General features: G+C 51.4%; 6 protein-coding genes across 6 annotated transcripts; 3 read left to right on the top strand and 3 right to left on the bottom strand.

The window, feature by feature from the left end:
- Positions 1–15: 15 nt before the first annotated feature.
- On the bottom strand, positions 16–2,721 carry Z518_04918 (uncharacterized protein; the record flags this gene model as incomplete). Its single annotated transcript, XM_013418624.1, has 1 exon — positions 16–2,721. The coding sequence occupies one exon, from the start codon at positions 2,719–2,721 to the stop codon at positions 16–18; it is 2,706 nt and encodes a 901-aa protein (XP_013274078.1).
- Positions 2,722–3,354: 633 nt separating this feature from the next.
- Positions 3,355–4,396, bottom strand: Z518_04919 (acyl-CoA thioesterase II; the record flags this gene model as incomplete). Its single annotated transcript, XM_013418625.1, has 3 exons — positions 3,355–3,743; positions 3,802–4,234; positions 4,319–4,396. 3 exons carry the CDS (start codon positions 4,394–4,396, stop codon positions 3,355–3,357), a joined length of 900 nt encoding a protein of 299 aa, XP_013274079.1.
- Positions 4,397–4,791: 395 nt separating this feature from the next.
- On the bottom strand, positions 4,792–5,790 carry Z518_04920 (uncharacterized protein; the record flags this gene model as incomplete). Its single annotated transcript, XM_013418626.1, has 1 exon — positions 4,792–5,790. One exon carries the CDS (start codon positions 5,788–5,790, stop codon positions 4,792–4,794), a length of 999 nt encoding a protein of 332 aa, XP_013274080.1.
- A 756-nt stretch (positions 5,791–6,546) lies between these two features.
- On the top strand, positions 6,547–7,959 carry Z518_04921 (uncharacterized protein; the record flags this gene model as incomplete). Its single annotated transcript, XM_013418627.1, has 1 exon — positions 6,547–7,959. The coding sequence occupies one exon, from the start codon at positions 6,547–6,549 to the stop codon at positions 7,957–7,959; it is 1,413 nt and encodes a 470-aa protein (XP_013274081.1).
- A 7,169-nt stretch (positions 7,960–15,128) lies between these two features.
- Z518_04922 (uncharacterized protein) lies at positions 15,129–16,946 on the top strand (the record flags this gene model as incomplete). Its single annotated transcript, XM_013418628.1, has 2 exons — positions 15,129–16,507; positions 16,661–16,946. 2 exons carry the CDS (start codon positions 15,129–15,131, stop codon positions 16,944–16,946), a joined length of 1,665 nt encoding a protein of 554 aa, XP_013274082.1.
- Positions 16,947–17,787: 841 nt separating this feature from the next.
- Z518_04923 (uncharacterized protein) lies at positions 17,788–18,773 on the top strand (the record flags this gene model as incomplete). Its single annotated transcript, XM_013418629.1, has 2 exons — positions 17,788–18,508; positions 18,607–18,773. 2 exons carry the CDS (start codon positions 17,788–17,790, stop codon positions 18,771–18,773), a joined length of 888 nt encoding a protein of 295 aa, XP_013274083.1.
- Between the last annotated feature and the right edge of the window lie 77 nt (positions 18,774–18,850).

The raw sequence follows: 18,850 nt of genomic DNA on the forward strand, positions 1-18,850 counted from the left end.
CAAAAAGCTACTCTGTCAGTCTCGGCTCTCATCGATGCGGATGGTCATTGCTGCCGCGAGAGGTCGGCATTGCCAGGGGCATTGCGCCGCCGCGTCGTTTTTGATATCTGTCTCCTCGTTGGGCCGTAGTGAAGACACCTCTTGCTCGGTCTTTTTCGTTGAAGATTTGGAAACGGAAATCCCGCTGCTTTCATCGCCTGGATCGTCGATGGACGTGTCAACTCTACAGTTCCCGTACAATGTGGTGCACGGGATGACTGTCAAGGTGGCAAAAAGTGGCCGTTCACGCATCTTGGTCCAGTAAGTGTAACCCTTGTGGGATATGAAAGCTGTGCCGTGGACAATTTCCGGATCTGAAAATGCTAAGGTGCCGAGATCAGACTTCGGCAGAAGGAGGTCCAATAGCACTTCTTCAACGAGTTTGACATCGGAACTGATATCTAATGGATTTAGGTGAACCAACACTGTGACCAAATGAACCCATGTTTCTCTGGCCCCTGACTGAGCACGCTCCTCAAGGCTAGTAGAAGGATGAATAGTGACGCGGTTGGTGGATCCCCATGAATAATGCTTTCGACTCGTAGATATACGAGGTGTTGAATGAGGTTTCTCGGGCAGGTTGGCTATTCCTAGACTCCACCATTCAACTGGCGCATGTCGAGGTAGAGAAAGAATCTCTGCCGCGATGAAAGGAGGAATAAACACCGACTCGCTCGTCGTGTCTTTGAAAATGGTCGAGTGAGGAAGAATATGACGATGGTTCCCGACGGTCATCTGCAGTGGGGCCACCTCATATATCTGAGATCGGTTGTATTGCAGATCCCATGCATCGGGGCCTTCCTCTTGGTCATTTTCATCCTCGGTAGGTGAGTTGATTTTGGTCCTTGTCGAAATCCGGTGAGCGTCATGCCATATTCTGTATGTCACGTCGACCTTGTACGAAGAACCATCCTCATGCTGAAGGAAAGCGATCCCCCATGGCCAAATATCCACGCCACGCTCCTGCCCGACCCGCCATAGATGCTGAAGACTCAACACCGCCTGTTCATGGAAACTTGTTTGCGCAACCTGCATACTTTGTGGAACCAAGGGTATTTGACCTGCCATGTGAGCCATCTCCACTGACTCTGCGTCATGAACATTGACACCAGAGTCTAGCTGAACCACGAGCGGAACACATATCGCTTGACTGTACGGGCCAATGTTCGCCGGTGCCCAGTAACTGCGACTTTGGACGTGGAGGCCACGCCTTGCTTCTCGAGGTCCCCGATCAAGTACGACGCTCAAACTGACTTCCACATTTTCGGGGAGCGGACATGCGACGGTCACACGGGCTGGTGGATTGGGTTCTCCGGAGCGAAATAGTGAGGAATAAATGGAGTTGACGGCGGCGAAGTTGGAGATGTTCTTGAGGATCAAGGTACTAAAGACGATATTGGAGGTCGTGAGGCGGGAAGGGAGGTTAGGAGAGGTCGATACGGACGCAAGGAAGGCATCGAGTTTGTCGCATATTTGCTTCATTTGAGTGGTGGCGTTATTGTCCACTTCTGGCAAGCTGGACGAAGGCATCGTTATGTTGGATATTGATAAATGGGTCGAGCTCAGGTTGTGAACAAATTCTAGGATACCTTGAGGAACGTTGTACGAGCTGCTGCTGGGGTCTTCTACAGCTTTGCTCCCGCTGCCGGAGATATCAGTTCTTTGGTTTTGGTATTTCAACAAGATCGCCTCGAATTGAGGATCCAACGGTTTGGGTACTCGCAGGACCTTGTCCTCCTGCTCAATGTCCTTCGGATCATGTTCCGCCGTCACTGCTTTTCCTACGCGGATGTAACTCGCTCCCCCATCCCCCGTGAGAGCCAAATTCGGACCGTCGGAGACTTCGATCCTCTTCTTCCACAACCTCTTTGGTCCATTGACTGCCAACGTCTCATACTCTCCCCCTTCCCCCAAAACCGCACCGCGAAGCCCGAACTCATGGTCGGCAAAGAACGGCCTTAACCCACTCACGAGCCTTAGTTGGACCCTTGCGTCAGCGACATTAGTCCACAATAGACTTTCCCTAATACCACCGCTGGCGATCTTGATAATTCTCGCATCACATCCAGCGGCTGCCATATCGTCTAGTAGGCCAGTCAGGGAATCACCGCGACCGTCTGAGTCATTTGGTGTCGGGGGAGGGAGAGCGGGATACTGCCATAGATACGCCAAGGGCGTAAGGCCGAGTCTGATGGCGATCGACTCGACGCGGGTGCGCTGATACGTTGACAAGATAGCGCCGGAGCAGACAGCGTTGGCTTCGGGGTGGTTTCGCATAACTTCTTGTAGAAGGGGGACCAGGTTTTCTGTCTCGTCTTCGTCCTCGTCCTCGGTCTTGTCCGATGCGGCTTGCTTGTTGATGGTATCATAATATCGGCCAGTCTGCACAGCTGAGCCGGTTATGTGTCTTCGGTACAGTGGGAGATCAAGACATTCGGCATAGAGTGGGATAACCGAGTGTCCAACGGTTTGGTACATGAAACTGTTGAGGTCTTCCTCTCCTTGTCTCTTGAAGTTGGAGTTTGACAGGGCTTCATCTGCGCCTTGAGAAGTTTGTCGGTGTTTGGGATGGAGATTCGCTAGTGCCACGATCTTGTGGCCATTCTCGAGACAGTGGAGAATACAGAACAGAGAATCTTTGCCACCGGATATCAGTGCAATGACATGGAGAGAGTCCGACATTCCTGAACTGCCAATATTGGAAACATTGGTACAACTTTCAAGTGACCGATTGCGTTGCACTCCCGTCAATTCATGATATAAATAATATTATTATTACGAAGCCAAGTTCCAATCAATTATTTGGCATCAACGGCGTTTAGCATGAGAAGCGACAGCTGGAGAGGTCACGCAAAGAAACTTGGCCGGTGGTCGCCCTTCTACTTTACATTTTCAGGTTCATTGATCCGCCGTACTCCATATGTACTGTCGAGCATAACTCGGTAAAGTGCTCTTCCTGGCTCGAATTTATTGGAGGGAAGCGTTCCATATTCTGCTCTTTCATTCAGGTGTAATTTTGCCGTTCTAGGTCTTGTCTCGCACTATCTAGTCCATCGCCAATGCATTATTGAAGGTAATGCATCTCAAGCTAGGCCTCAATGTCGACAAATGAGCCTCCCAAGCCTTTGCCCAACACTTCCTGCGTCCACAGCTCCCTCCGGCATTCTCCACTATATATGGACTATTTCGCTCTCTATGCCCATGATCCACGAGATTCCCAATTCTCTCAGAGCTTCGATTCGTCTTTAAACACGTAAAAAGCCTATCACGTATCATCAGACCAGAGTACAATGACCAAAAAGAATGGAAGAAGACTCAAACCTCTTGAGTACATGTCGCGACCAAAAGACCCTGATTGCTGAAGATCCTCGAATGTATCATCGCCCTCCCGTCCTTGGCCCACGGAGAAGTTACCTCGATGTACATCAGCTCGTCAGCCCTGAACCCTTCATGTGTATGAAAGGAAACGGTATGGTTGAGACTAGTCATGATCTTCATTCCCACCGGCGTGAGCGTTTTGGAATGGTCACCAATTGGAAACATGCCAATATTCACTCCGTGGATGGACAGCGGACAGTCCATGACGTGGTAGTCGGATAGGTAAATGATGGCAAGAATATGAGCGGCCGTGCCAGCAGGAGATTTGATCGCGGGATCAATCTTTGCGACCACGGGGGCGACGGTCGTGCTGGGGTCTTGCGGATCTAAGAAGACAAGTGAGCTCAGCCTCACATTCTTTCCCATCCATCCCAGGATTCTCACCTTCATGGACGAGCGGGAGTCTCTCGAACTTCATAAACGGTCCCAGCGGCCCTCGCGCCGCTTCAAAATCATCCAAGGTAATTTCCCGCACTCGTCGCTCGATCTTCATTCTCACCGCGTGCGTCATTGCTCGCCCTGTCCAGTGAGCCCCGCTCACAAAGCTTGTCGTGATGGTCACAAACGGCTTGTCATCCTGTTCGATGGTCACGATCCGCACTGCGAACCGTCGTCCCTGGCTAGGTCTTTGCACCTTGTATACCAGAGGCTTCGACCCATTCGGGGGCAACATGAAGTGCGTCTGCAGTGAATGCAACCTGAATCCTTCAGGAACGGTCTTGTAGGCGGCCGCCGCAGCTTCGGCCATCATCAGTGGCCCAGGGACAGTGTATGTGATATGAAATAGCCATGGTTGATGGACGTTGGTGAATACATCCTGACATGTTGATCAGAGATTGCTTGTTGCACTTGAAGACCCATGTCATCTTCCAACAAACCAGACGGAGTGTAGGCTGCTTACAGGTGCGATTTGCTTCAACTCGATATGTGATTCGAAATCCAAAGCTTTTGTCGCGGAGGTGTCTTTGCCTTTGGCCATTTTTTTGCAGCGGTTCGATGAGTGGTCCCGACCCCCAACGGGACTTTTCTGCCGATTTTAATGCACCTTCCTCAAGTACAATGTGTTCCGACAATTTATATCCAAGTCATGTTACTCATTGAGCTTTGCGTCGCTAGCGTCTCGAAACTGCGAAGATCATCGACTCCGAGTCAACTTTTGCAAGAGAACAATCACTGACACCCGAGCCTCCCTTTATATCTTTGATTCTCCGTGGACCACGTCAGAGCAATGCACCTGATACATAACGTTAAGATCCTGGATTTCGCGTGGGAAGTTCGTTGTAAGAATGCGGGGAGTTCGGCTGAGGCGCCGAGGGAGAAAGAACCGAGGCATGTATTTCCCCTGCGATCGCTTGACTGTAGGTCACAACCCCTTTAGTCTGCTTCCTTCAAAATGACTGGTAATTCATCTTCCATATACGATTCCCAAATCCCCTTCTCACGAGCTTCCCAGCCCAATTTCCGCAATCGCACAGCTCGGGCTCGACAGTTAAGACCCATATAGCTCTCCGTCCTTTCTCCACACAGTTCATGATATAACTCCCTCGGCGGCTGTTGAGGAGTCGGGTCTTGGATCTTGCCCGCCTCGTGCAATGCCCGTCCAATAACCTCTGCGACCTCTTTCCATGAGAACTCCTCGCCGTTCTCGCATAGCCAGTAAGGATTAGCCAGGACGTCTTTCTGATCTGCTTTTTCCAAGAAGTGTAGCACGGTCATGTATCCGCGGACTATGTCGCGGAAGTGCACTTGTGTCTCCACCGATAGACCATCTCCGATGACTGGGGCGTAGCCATGCTTCATGGCGAATCGCGTCAGTTTGGGTATCATCATGGACAGTCTTCCATGTTTGCTGTCGTAGCCGTATACTTCGGGGGGCAAAATAATAGCGAGCCGTAACCAGTCTCGCCACTCTTCCTGGGCTCTCGCCAGAGCTAGATCGACCTCTCGATGCGGAGCATCGTCCGCGACACTGTCCATATCCCCGCGTCTGTCGTCATGGTAGATCCTATCCGATCTGAACATGCCCTTGGCCCCATCGTCGAACACCTTTGCTCCACTCGTGTGGATGTAGATGGTGCCTTTGCCTTGCTGGGCTCGTGTCTTCACGCTCGCTAGAATCGCATGGACCAGCGGCAAATTATCGCCCGTTGCCACTTGGAAGATAATGTCGCTGATTGCGCTCAGTTCTTCGATGATGTGCAGGTCATGCAGTGAGCCCATAATCGGAACAGCACCAGACTGTTTGATACCCTCAGCATGTTGCTGTCGGCGAGTCAGGGCAGTGACAGAATATCCTTCGTCAACGAGAAGCTCAAGGATATTCCAACCGATGAACCCGGGGCCGATTATGAAGACTTTGGCCGGTTCGGTCATTTCCGGGGAGAAACCAGGACTCTTCAAATAGAGATATGCCCGGGAGACAGTTTGCAAGGGTCAAAAATTATAAATCATGAAAAATGTTTGGGCAATTTGTCGGAAGAACTCAACCTTTTCTGGAGCGGGGATGTCCATGTTACCTGAGAGCGACATGCGAAGGAAAAGGCCACAACCTCTGCGCAAAATTTGTGAATGAGTATGCATTCCCTATTAGTCAGAGGCGAGGCTGCGGGAGTAATTCTTCCTGGCTGAAAAGGTCGTCAATACATCGGGGGTATGAGATGGCCAGGGAACGTCTCAGGGCAGCGACCTTCGTACCACAGCTCGCACGGAATTCTCCCGCCGCTTTTGACGGCGTTCTCGCCTCAATGCCAAGAGACTACCCTGGCTCTCAACACCGCGTGTGGGATTTCTCTACCAAGGACTTTAGCCTACGCTAGCTTACATTCGCTTACGGAGCATACACAGTATATTAGTAAAAGCGGCCACCCCCAACAAACAGTTTTAGTTAGTACACACATTCTCTTCCCGCCGCTACAACAACACACGTCGGTGTTCAATCCTTCTCGAAATGTTCAACGTTCAAGATTTTGCAAACCGCATCCAGGCTGTATATCAAGTCCGGCAAATCTTGAATGATCCACGACGGATATTCTGACGAAAACGGCCTACCATGCTCCACTGGACATGCAATGTCCATGAGGTGTAGCAGATTCAATGGGAGGTGAACTGCGAACTTGTATGTCACTCCCCATGCAAACACGCTGTGACTCATTAAGAATAGGCAACCGTGCCGGCTGTCCCTCCTCCACGGTTCGCCCTGAACCCAAAGCAAAGACTACTCGACCAAAGAACACGAAACAAGCTCACTCGTTAACCTACTCTCCACAATTCTCGGCGGATAAAATAAAGGAAACCGATCCACAACAAATCAAACTGCTTTGGCGAGAAGTTATGGCATCACAAACACCCCCATACGCGCGTCCAACAACGGCCAGCCAACTCAGGAGCCCGGCTCCGGGGAACTCACCAGGCCTACCACAAAATGCTCATGCAAATCGAACACCGACAAACTCCTCGACAACGGTCTCTAGGACAGGTACGAGCAGAACACAGGGCGCCAGAAATGCCACGGTCCGCGACGTTGACTTCGAGGAGATTCAGCTAATTCCGCGAGGAGTTGAGATATACAAACATGCGAATCTAAGCGTGGGTGTTGTGTCAGGAGCTCACAACCATTTCGGCTCTGACAAACCTTCGGACTTTGCCAAATCACGCGAATTTTACCGGGCGGCCGTCCAAGAAGCGCTCGTGAAAAGAGCTGAGCAGGATATAGACGATTCGATATTCCTGTCCATGGACTCCGACTTCGTCAAGTTCGTGCAGAGGGCGTATCGCCGACTGGGAGAGGCACACTACTCCGAAGCTGAATTCAAGATATATGCTTGGCAGAATCTGTTCATCGGGCAGCAGCTCATAATCATAGATGATATTCAAAGGCAGCTTTGTGCTGTACGGCTCGCGGAAGTTTCGCTCAAACCCCGCGAAACTATTAGCCAACGTATGTGGTATGCACCTCCACTCCTTTCGAACCAGACTCCTTCCAAACTCTTTGGCTTCGACATTTATGCCGACAGTCAATACTGGCTAAGCAACAAGGTCATAAATGTCGAGTATCGAAGGTTTGCCAAACAAGTCGTGCATTGTAATGCCTCGGGTGCATTCTGTCCCTATTTCTCGATAGAGTTCAAAGCAGGAACCGATGATTCGCGAGTTGTGCAAAACCAAGTCGCTGCCGCAGGTCTGATTTCCTTGTTCAACCGATGCCAGTTAAAGCTCGATGCCTATTCTCAGACCGTTTTGGAGCAATTCAAATCCCAGCAATTCAATCTAGTTCGTCATTATGGATTGACGATGGAGAAAGACCTTTGGATAGTACGGGTCTTTGAACCAAAAATAGTGAATGGTGCTTGGGCCGGCTGCACAATACGAGTGCTTGATCACGGGTCTTGTCTGGAGGAAGAAGAAGTTGTCGGATTACTGCAATGGATCAACGAAATTCATCGATGGGGTCTTTGTGAGTACGCTCTCGGATGTGAAGATGATATTAAACAGATTCTAAGCAGAGGTTCTACCGACCTCAGAATATCCGCGACAGGGTCCTAAGGTACCAGCCTTGCAGGCATGGTGCGGGGAGGAGTGAGCCACATAGAATCTCATCGGCGAGGAAGTCCAAAGTTGGCCCCCGTGGCCTTGACCTCCAAAAGCTGCTGTTTCGTTTCAGGGTCAAAGGGACGTCTGGCCGTCGGCGCAGCATTAGCACTGAGAGACATTCCCTACCTGACCGTTGCCGTTTTGGGTGATGGGGATTTCATGATGGGCTCAACAGCCATCTGGACGGCCGCCCGTTACAAGATTCCACTTTTGATCATCACTGCCAACAACTTCTCAATGACGAAGTGCACCAAGAACGAGTAGCGGTCACCCGAAGTAGACCTGTCAAAAACACAAAGGTATTGGGATCCGCATCAATGAACCGGCTCCAAATATAAGCCAACATGCCGAATCTCTGGGCGCCACAGTGTTGGGGAATCAAGTGAAGAAGCGGACGATGCTCGAGGCCGCTATAAGGCAGGCCGTGCAGTATGTCAAAGAGAAGAAGTCCCTTGTCGTCGTGGATGTGTTAGTTCCCCCAGAAGGCTATTCATCTGCTCTGGGAGAAAGCAAATAGATTTTCTTGTTCGAGTAGATGAAATGGCTAAAAAATTTCTCAACTTGAGGGAAGGTCTCTGAGTAGGCAGCACCGCTCCATAAGAGGAATTGTTGGCAGTCCTTCAAAGACTACTTACGATCTTGAAGACTTCGGGCCCTGTCTTTGGCGTACCGGAGATTCTGTTATTTTTTAGAGAGAAGATTGACGATTTCGCTTTTGTGACCCACCATTCTGCTTTCTTAGTGCATAGAAGGTATTCGAGCAAGGGCCAACCCCGGAGCAGGTCGCAGCCTGGAGTGGAGCAGTGGCTGTCTTGATTGCGGTTTTGATGGTTTCATGATCCTTGATCTGTGCACCGCGCTGTTCTTTTGGCTGTTCCTTGATGAATTGTTGGATTTGGGTCACTAGCCTCGTGTCAGGTTGCTCTTCAAGGTGGCGGGAGATCTTGGACAAAAGGTACAGGGTGGAATCAATAATAGGGTTTATAGTAGTCGCTGGTATCGCAGTACAAGTGCCTTGGACCGCTCTAAGTTGAGCATATGCCTCATGGAGAAACGTGGCGTGCTCTTTTATGCTGTCGGGTTCAGAGCCTATACTCGGCCACACCTGCTCCATGGCTACCACCACACCTTTTTACGGGACTTGAACGCGTCAATGGTCACAGGGGCCAATTAGTTCAAGCTTTGGGCAATTTAGAGCAATTATTTTACGCGTTTTTCAAAAATCTGTGCTGAGCTCTAGGTGGTGTTGTTTTCCCCCTTGAGCTTCTTCCTACGCTGCCAGGATATCTGTCCTCGATATCTGTCACCCTAAGGACATTCCTCCTTCAGCAATTCTCCCCTCGAGACGTTGTCCCATGCTTCCTCTCTGAGTGATTGATTTCGTCATACACTGTCCCTGCCTCCTAGGAAGCTATGCAGGAGCACTATAAGAGCGTCCTCCCCCCCAGCTTGACCCGCGGAGTTATTCTTCCATCGTGTCTTCCACACTCTGAATGAATTACCCGCGGTCGCTGGCGGCCTTGGCCAGTGTCATAGTGCCCACCAAGCCCGTCTTACAAAGCTGCCACTCTGCAGCGGTAAGAAAGTCCCGGAGGGATCACCGCGATCGCGGAAGATTGACTACTTGCAGCGACGGAAGGGTTCATTCTGTGGGTCACCGCGCGACGGCCCGTACCTTCACAAATATCTTCAGGCACTTGAATGTACCCTCGCCTTCCGAGTCTTCCAATGATGCGGTGTCGCTTATGCGAGGCAGAACTTTACTACCATTCGTCCCTTCAAGGCGCTTAGCCGTGCAACCAAGCATAGGCTGCGCTAGCTAGCTTCGACGTCTCAAGAGTCATCCAAACTGATTGCTTCCAAGTTTTCTCCGACTCATGAGAAATTCACTCCGTATGAGCCATAGAATCGAGTTGTTGTCACCGTGCGACATCGACAGCCTGGATGGCTGACAGTACCCTTTCGAAATATCTCACTTGCGGACGTCCTCCGCGGAGCTCTGTTCTCTGTCTACTTGTCGAGGTACTTTATAGACATGCGAATGCTGCGTCGTTACGCAGAGCAACCATCAGTAACGTCGTCAACCTCTCGCCAATGTTTCTACGGTAGGGCATACGCACAATATCCCTCCTGTTCCAAGCGCTCCGCTTTTTAATCAGAAGCGATTTCGTCGACCAATCAGAATCGACTCGAGTCACGTGAACACGATTGATCCAGGTACTTCTCTCACGCGGGCGGGGGTCCGGAGTCTAGAAAAAGCTTCGCCAACGCTACACTATAATTAATTTTTTTTTAATTTGGGATTTACCTAGTTGTGGCTTGGTGTTGTGCGGCACGTGATTACGCCAAGATCGTGCGTCGAATAATTGCGTGAGGACGAAGGCATACCACCGCCATCGGATCCAATCCGTGGACCACATGGCCCCTCGGGCGGAGGGCACGATATCGAGATTGTCCATGGATCGGATCCAGTCTGTGGACCACCCAGACAAGCAGCGCCAACTACGAATCTGACCGCTTCCCATTCCGCCCAGCTAGAAGCCAAGCCCTTAAGCATTCCGATGCCTCCATTATATCTTCCTTCATCCGAGCTCTCTGGTCCGTGAGCAGAAGCTTGGTGGAGCTAAATACTCTTTCACATCCAGCGCTAATCGTTGGGATCGACAGCACGTCAAAGGCCATGCGAGCCAGCGACGGATATTCGACTTCGTAGTGTGCCTAGAACGCACGCCACTCAACCGACTTGGGTCGAGAGAGCTCGACTGAGTATCTCCGAGCCGATTCGGACAATGCGCCGTTTCAAGGTGTTTCTTGTAGTCATCTTGTTCCGTCACAGCAGGACGTGCATATCTGCTCGTCGAAACCCATTGATCGAAGTTGGGAGGAACAATCCTGAATTGAGGCAATACTCAGCCTCAGACTCAGCGGAATCCGTGGAATTCTTGTACAAGTTGAACAAGTGTCTAATGTTGTCCGGAGTGGCCGCATTTATACGCTCCCAGTCAGTCCGGCAACCTAACTTTGTCTTGATGGCCGGGTGGCGCCTCACGAAGTGACTTGACCACTCCCTCCCTAGGGGCTTGTGGTCACCCTTTCCGCTGAAGTACGCCGCTAGCGATCGCTCGTACTTGCGTGTGCGTTGGCACGTAACCGAGAGCCTCCTGCTGGAGAACCCAGAGCCCGAGATGGTCTTCTTGAACGGCCGTAAGCCGCTGTTCGTCGTCGTGAGCATACCGGTGAGGTTGGGTACCATTAAGGCGGCCACGTAGAGTGTTACGTGGGACCCCAAGTCGAGTGGCAGCGGTGGCAAAAACGACCCCATTTTTGAGATCTGCGAGTGCGTTCTGAGCGTCGCCTTCGGTATAGGCATCCATTCAAAGACAACGAAAAAGATGCAAAAGGATGTATTTCAATCGAGGAAGAATTGAAGTTTTGAGAATTTGATATTCGGCGTGGCCGGGGAGCGCGTTTGTGGGGCTTTCAGAAACATGGGGGTGTCGGAAAGACGCTACTGCCGGCGACCGCAACTGACTTTATTAATACTTTGGAAAACGCTTTGCCGGGATTTACTAATTAATACACCGCCCTTACTAACACCGATGGAAAATCCTTATTCCGTTCACTATCCTTTAACTTATTCCGTACACTCAATATGATTGGTCTAAAACCTCCGAGCCTTGCTCTGATTGGTCAATTTGCGGGAAGGCTTCAATGGAAGGGAGGTGTAAAGGGCCTTCTTTGCAGTACAATTTACAGAGAGAAGAGGTCCAGGAAGGCATCACACTGAGTGCACGTGGTCCATTCTACGTAGTACTGCCTAATTAAGCTCGTCAAAGTGCCTTTTTGGGCGTCGTTGTCGCCCTGTGCGACGGGGGCCGATGTGAAATTGTATGGTGTTGAATTGTGAGACAATATGTGGCAACACTTTCAATATCACCCTCCTTAGAGGAATTAGGGAGTTTGTACGTTGTCCCGCCAATAGGACATAAGCAATCTTCTGGGAGGCCCATTCTGGAAAATGCGCGATCAATTTTCTGGGCTAATCTGAGATGCGCAACTTCATGTTCCGCTGAGGGCATCAGTTTGATAACTAATAGATTGTTATACGCGTAAAGGCTCATCCGGGTATGCTTCCCTATATTGGCGCGCTGATGGTCAATCTTTTCAAGGTGGTCTTTTGTGACACCCATGAAAACAAGGTAGTGCTGATTCGTGTGACCGTCCATCAACGCAGCAGACTGCGAGCGGACACGTTCTTTTAGATCTCGGATCCCTTTATACCTATACATACGAGCGTATTCCAATCCCTCTAAGGGCGATAACTTCGGTGGTGAACTCTCCACTGTCATAGTCTCTTTTGATGTACTTGAGCTTGAGGATGACCTTGACATGGGTGTACATGTACGTGCCCCATCGCTGGGTCCGCAAATTGTATTCATGTTGAGGTTCGAAGGGCAGATGGCGCAATGTTGAAGGAGCGGAAAAAGCTGGTAGGAGAATTAGGCAGGGAAAAGTTGTTGACGAGTCGGGAGTGTACTGAGTTGAGGGTACAAAGTTGCTTCAAGTGTCACTATAGAGTGATAATGCCAAGCCAGTCGCGGTGACAACGCCAAGCCAGCATTGCCTATTCTGGCCAACAATGAACACAATAGGTGAAAGCGGATGTATAAGTGTCACTCTCTCGAGGCTGTAAGACTTGGTGTACCAGCCAAATGCTCGCGTGGGAATGAATTCGCTGCAATGAGAGCGAAGAATGGATGATCTTGGCATTTAGGGAAGAAGAACTCTAAAAGCGGCGGCGCCACCTGCCCAAATTCGGCGGCAGATGGGATATGTGGCGACGCCAAGGCTTGTAAAGACCTTCGAAGGCATTGTACGCTTCGTACACGCTTCGAAAGTATATAGTCTGACGGTCCCTTGGACCCCTTCGAAGTCTTCCGTAAAATCACAATTTGTACTTGTCACGAGATGCCAAGACGCTCCTTCCTCTCTGGCTTTGTTGCTACATCTACCCCTCTTAAAATACCCAAGAGAACTTAGCTAGACAGAAATGAATACCACTGCCAACAGCACTCTCTCGTGGACCCGCTCTTTTCCCCAGTGTTCTCTCGCGCTCTCTCTCTTCGCCTCCCATCTCAACTCAAATGTATCAAGGAATGCCAAGGAACGGAAGGGCAAGCGTGATTCAATAGGGAATTGATGGAATTGACAGTCCTATATGATATCGACTCGATCGCTTGAGGAGTCAAGCGATGATGGGGTGAGATGAGCAGGTTATAAGCCTGCGTCTCGCCCGGTATCTAGTGTCTTGGCAGGGGCGGCCCTGACAGAATGGCCGAATAGTCGCAAGTGCCCCTTTATTGAAAAGGGGTTATCACCCCTATGCAGGTTTTAGGGGTAGAAATAGGAGAAGAAAAGGGGTCAAACCAACATGTATATATACCAGCAATCTGGCAGGACCGGTTGTGAGGTAGACAGAGCATTCAATACATCTCAAGTTGTTCCCCAGTTCGACAGATAAACAAGGCGTAAAATGACATGTTGAACTGTGAAACAATATGGGCAACACTTTCAGCGTGGCAATGGGTGTTCAGCCTCGTACGCCCGTTCTGGGTGGTCCCTGAAACAAGCCCCGAGAAGCTAGAGGGCACCATTTTCGTCCTTTTGGGTTCTGGGTATGAGAAGAGTCATACTGTACTGAAAACGAAATACGATGCTAGGCTCTCCGTACAGGGCCCGAAATGGATCCTGAGATGGATCCTTGAACGCCACTTGAGCAAACGGCCACGGAGGAAATCTGGCGCCGGATGTGTGTCCTGGGATCCTCTACGTGGGAATCGGAAAGGGACCAGCGGATTCCGTTTTCCCCAGACACTTCTGGTGCTCAAGCATCAGAATAGGTACAGTACGTGCGATAGCGTTTCTCGCTAGTGTACATATGAAAGAGGAGAGGAGAGTCGATCCGATCCTCTACAAGTCCTCCCCTTCCTCCATGGATAGTTCCTCATCCATGAGCGGATAACTTCTTACACAAAAGAGAGCCTTTCGAATCGTAGTGGCACTGGCGTCTCCTCTCTCGCCTCTCTCCCTCCCGTCATTTCCCGAAACGTTTACCAGAGCGCATCTGGTGCGCCGAAGGTGGCTGAAAAACCTCACTTATATCAAAACTAGACAAGGAAGACAGGGGAGAATGCTCTAAGTCTTTTTTGGCAAGTCAACGAGTCTCCATTAATCCTGCGGCTATTCGCCAGATTCATTTCGTGCTTGATCCGTTGCGCCTCGGCGAACAGGAATTGCTCAATTGCGCTTGACAGCTGTCACTTAATGCATTGCTTGAGCCAATCACATCCGGGAAGCGTGGTCGCTACGTACAATTATGCAACTTGGTCGTTATGCTTCGGATTTTACTTCAGAACTTGGATGTTCATGGTCCACAGTGAAGGGGAAACGGATCGCGCGTGTGACGCATCGCGAAAATATTTCAACATATCCATGAAGCCAAGGACCGGAGAGTGTAGACATACCGAAACCGAAAATATCCATCGAATCGGAAATCAACATATCTGAGCAGGTGCATTTATCATTCGCCTCAAAACTGGAATGAAGGCTTCGTCATATCGAAGGAGCATATGGAGTTCATGGAGGCTCGCGGTTTGAAGAAGCGACGGGGTCGAGGTGATGCCAAGGCCATGGAAAGTATGCCCACGAAGGTCTAGCGTGATTCAAACCACCAATGATGTCGAGTCTTCCCTCCACACTAGTGGACTTTCTGCTTTTCGAGTTTGTCAGCAACCAGTTCCGATGGCCTTCCGCGGAGGCTCAAAAATGACCTCTATTTATTCAGCGGCCTGTGACTTTGGAGCGAACACAGTCTGCTGCACCGCGAGCGAAAATACTGCGTTCGTTCTCGTGGGCCTGGGTGATACTGTGAAAGTACCATGGAGGGCTCAAAGACTCCCAGAAAAGTATAGAAATCTGCAGTAACTACCTTATCGCGAAACTGTCTGTGGGGGCCACTGACTAACAACTAGACAACGAAAAAGGCCTGCGACTTCTGCTACCTGCGCAAAATTAAGTGCGATGGACAGACGCCTCGTTGTTCGCATTGCGTTATCTATGCGATGCACTGTACTTACACGGCACCAAGTCGCAAGTCCAAGCCGAAGAAACGACAGAGCAATGCAAAGATCGAGGAGAGCACCAGCGACACACAGGCCCGGCTTCGGTACCTAGAGACTCTCCTTGAGCAGGTCACTGAACGCTTAGAAGCTGCTGAAAGGCGAAATGAGGTTCAGGATAAGGCTCAGCTCCGGGGACCCAAGCCGACCGCCACAGTGACGTTGTCAACGATGCCGACAAGCGAGGATGGAAATGCAGACGACGACGACGACTCTCCAAAATCGATCAGTCTCCCTCCCCTACAGCAGGTCCTGCCTGTCGTCCAAATCTTCCTCCAAAAGTTCAACGCCGTGCTACCGCTCTTTCATGCCGACACTCTTCTGCATCTCGTCCACGATTTCTACCATCGTGGCCCCCAGAAACGGCGCGATCCTGTCGCATGGGGTGCCATCAACATAGTGCTAGCCCTCGCACACCGGCAGGGCCTGGCAGGCAGTAGTAACACTAAGTACTACGCCGAGTGTTTCAGCAGAGCGCAGTCAGTGCTTTCGGCCGTGACGCTGGGCAACATAGAGCTGCTCAACATCCAGGTTCTGGTGGGTATGGTGATGCTGTCTCAGAGTTCGCAAGATCTGCAGCCTTCGCTGATCTTGCTTGCTATGACGATGCGTCTCGCGCACAAGTTGGGCCTGCACAATCGTGCCTCCTCGGCACACCTGGACCCCGTCCTCGCGAGACAGCGCACTCGCGTCTTCTGGTTGGCGTACATTCTCGACAAGGACCTCAGTATGCGCTCGAAACAGCCGTCGATCCAGCTGGACGACGACATCGACCTTGACCTGCCTTCCCCCAAATTCGCCGCTACCGAACGTCAGGTGGGCGGCGACGACGACGACGACGACGCCGACGGCGTCGGTGCCGGCATTATCACCACCGCCGACGGAGCCGCGAAGATGAATTACTTCGTCGCCCGCATCCAGCTGGCCGTTGTTGAAGGCGGTGTGTACGACTATCTGTACTCGACGCGCTCCCAAAAACGCAGTCCCAAGGAGCGGTCCCGCGCCCTGGAGAGTGTAGCCAGCGCCCTCGAGCGGTGGAAGGCTTCCAACCCGCCCGAGTTTAGTGCCGCGGCGGCCTTGAGAGGAGTGTCTCCTGACACGCTCCGCTTTTTGTGCGTGTTGCACTCAACCAGTCTGTTGTGTACGACGGCGATAAGCCAGGCGCATGCCTGGAACGCCCAATGGGTGGCCAGCCTACGCCGGCACGGGAGGGAGGGCACCGTACCACTGCTGCCACCTCACTGGGAGGTGATTGTGGACGAGGCGCGTGATTTGATGGTCTTGTTGAGCGCGCTGCGGCTCACAGATCGCTGGAACTTCTGGTAAGTCAACCTCCCCAAAAAACACCACGCCAGCATCGAACATATGAGATGGCCGTACGTGTCCATCCGATTCTCGCACGTATATATAACTGATGTTAATCGCTGCTCCATGATTGATCATGATGAGGCTGACTCGCAACAACAATACAATAGGAAAATGGGCTGCACTTATATGACGGCCATGATACTGTTGACGGCGAATAGCATGCACAGACCACGGCATGAAAAAATATCCTTTGATAGCCAGCTAGTCGCTTCCGGTTTGCAGACCATTGACACAATGGTGGAGGAGATGGAGAGCGAAGCGTTGCGGTCCTTTCGGGGCACGTGCGCCGAGTTAAATCAGGAGGTCCAGCGGAGGAGCCGTGGTGAAGCCACCATGAAGGCCAACCACCGCGACTTCTTCTTATACTTCTCAGATGCTCAGTCGGGGATTTGAGGAAGAGGGACGTCACGATGGTTTTTGGTAGTGTACAGAAAATTATTCCAACCGCACCCTGTTGACCTAGTTCAATAGAGAATGTATCCAGCTGTAACGACGAAAAGTGTGAACAACATACATATTTTGGTCTGAGGCGCACTTCCGTCGTTGGCGTGGCATCACCGGAATGATTCACACAGAGTAAACTAGAGGCCCGCGGAGGGGTGGGGTTGTCCGATACCTGTTGCTTTGAGCGGGACGACGACAGTTTGGAACAGCTTATGTAAGTTTAAGTCACACTTGCGTTGGCGTAGGATGATTCACAGACGTTCGACTGAGTAAGCTGAAGGCCGCGGAGGGTCTTCCAGTGCCGTCTACGTTGAGCGGATAGCTTAATTCCTGCGGTGTTTCCCCAGTGCTTTGTAAGTTCCTCCTTGTCGGGATCTGTTTCACGGCGACTCGATTAGGTTCCACGGTCGCCCCGGGAACCACCGATATCACATCATTCTCAAAGATGGATGCGCTAAACAAGGTTCCAAATGGCGTTCGATACCCTCGAACACGGGTACCTAACGTTGGCGGGCCCATGTCGAGGAGACATGTTCCATTAACCCCCCGTCATATTAGGAATGCTGATTTCGAATCGTGTAGCTGTCGGTCGGTCAAAGGAGATGTATCAGCACGAGTACATAAGTTGTCTCGACCACCCGCCAGACGAGGGAAACTTCTCTCCTCCAAGGACATGTAAATCACTTGATACATCCTGATCCAACTTCTTTCTGTTAGAAAACAACCCTGGTATACCAACAGATAAATTTGACCATCTTTTCACAGGCAGTTCACGTGGATCAACGCAACGATGGGCAGCTACCCCGAGCCGTATCCAGGAAACGGCATGTTCAAGTCCTTCACCAAGACCTGGCACAGCAAGTCTTATCCCCAGATCTCGCCCACCCGCCCGGAGCTTGGGGCCACCGGCAAAGTGGTGTTCATTACGGGCGGCGGTAGTGGCATCGGCAAGGCCACCGCGATCGCCTTCGCACAGGCCGGTGCCAAAGCCATCGCCATCTTCGGGCGGCGCGTCGAGAGACTGAAGTCGGCGGCCGAGGAAATCCGCAACGCCAACCCCCAAGGGACCACCACGGTGGTGTTCGAGGGCGTTGATTTGAGCCAGCGTGCGGCTGTGGACGCCGCCTTCGCCAGCGCTGCCCAGCAGGCCGGCGGAGCCCAGATTGACGTCTTCGTCAGCAACGCTGGCATCCTCCCGACGGTCGGCCCGGTCACCAGTTACGACGAGAAGGATTTCCGCCACGGCGTGGAGCTGAGCATGTTGGCCGCCTTCAACGCGATCCAGGCTGTGCTGCCCCTACTGGCGCCCAAAGCCAAGGTATTGGACGTCACGTCGGGCATCGCACACATCAACGCCGTGCCCGGGGTCTGGGTCTACGCGGTAGTCAAGGCGGCAAACACCAAGATGTTCGACTACCTGCAGGCCGAGAATCCGGACTTGCATGTTTTCAACGTCCAGCCTGGCGTCGTGACGACCGAAATCAATACCGTGATGGAAGGGCAAGATGATGGTAAGCAGAGAGTGTTTTATTTTCCTCACGTTCCCCCCATCTCTTTTGTTTAGTTCCTCTTGTCCCTCTTGCCATTGGCTAATCGCCATCTTCTTTAGTCGAACTTCCCGCTCACTTCCATGTTTGGCTTGCCTCTCCTGAAGCCGAGTTTCTCAAGGGAAAGTTCGTGTGGGTCAACTGGGACGTGGATGAACTGAAGGCTCAGGCCGACGAGCTCAAGGACTCACTGCTCCTGAGGGTGTTGTTGCACGGTGTGCCAATGTAGTACTAAGACTATGCAGAAGAAGCCCCGTCCATCATTATCTAGTCACTCCTACACATAGACTTAGATAATCTAAATCA

The sequence above is a fragment of the Rhinocladiella mackenziei genome (assembly GCF_000835555.1).
Source record: "Rhinocladiella mackenziei CBS 650.93 unplaced genomic scaffold supercont1.3, whole genome shotgun sequence".
Taxonomy (NCBI): Eukaryota; Fungi; Ascomycota; class Eurotiomycetes; order Chaetothyriales; family Herpotrichiellaceae; genus Rhinocladiella; species Rhinocladiella mackenziei.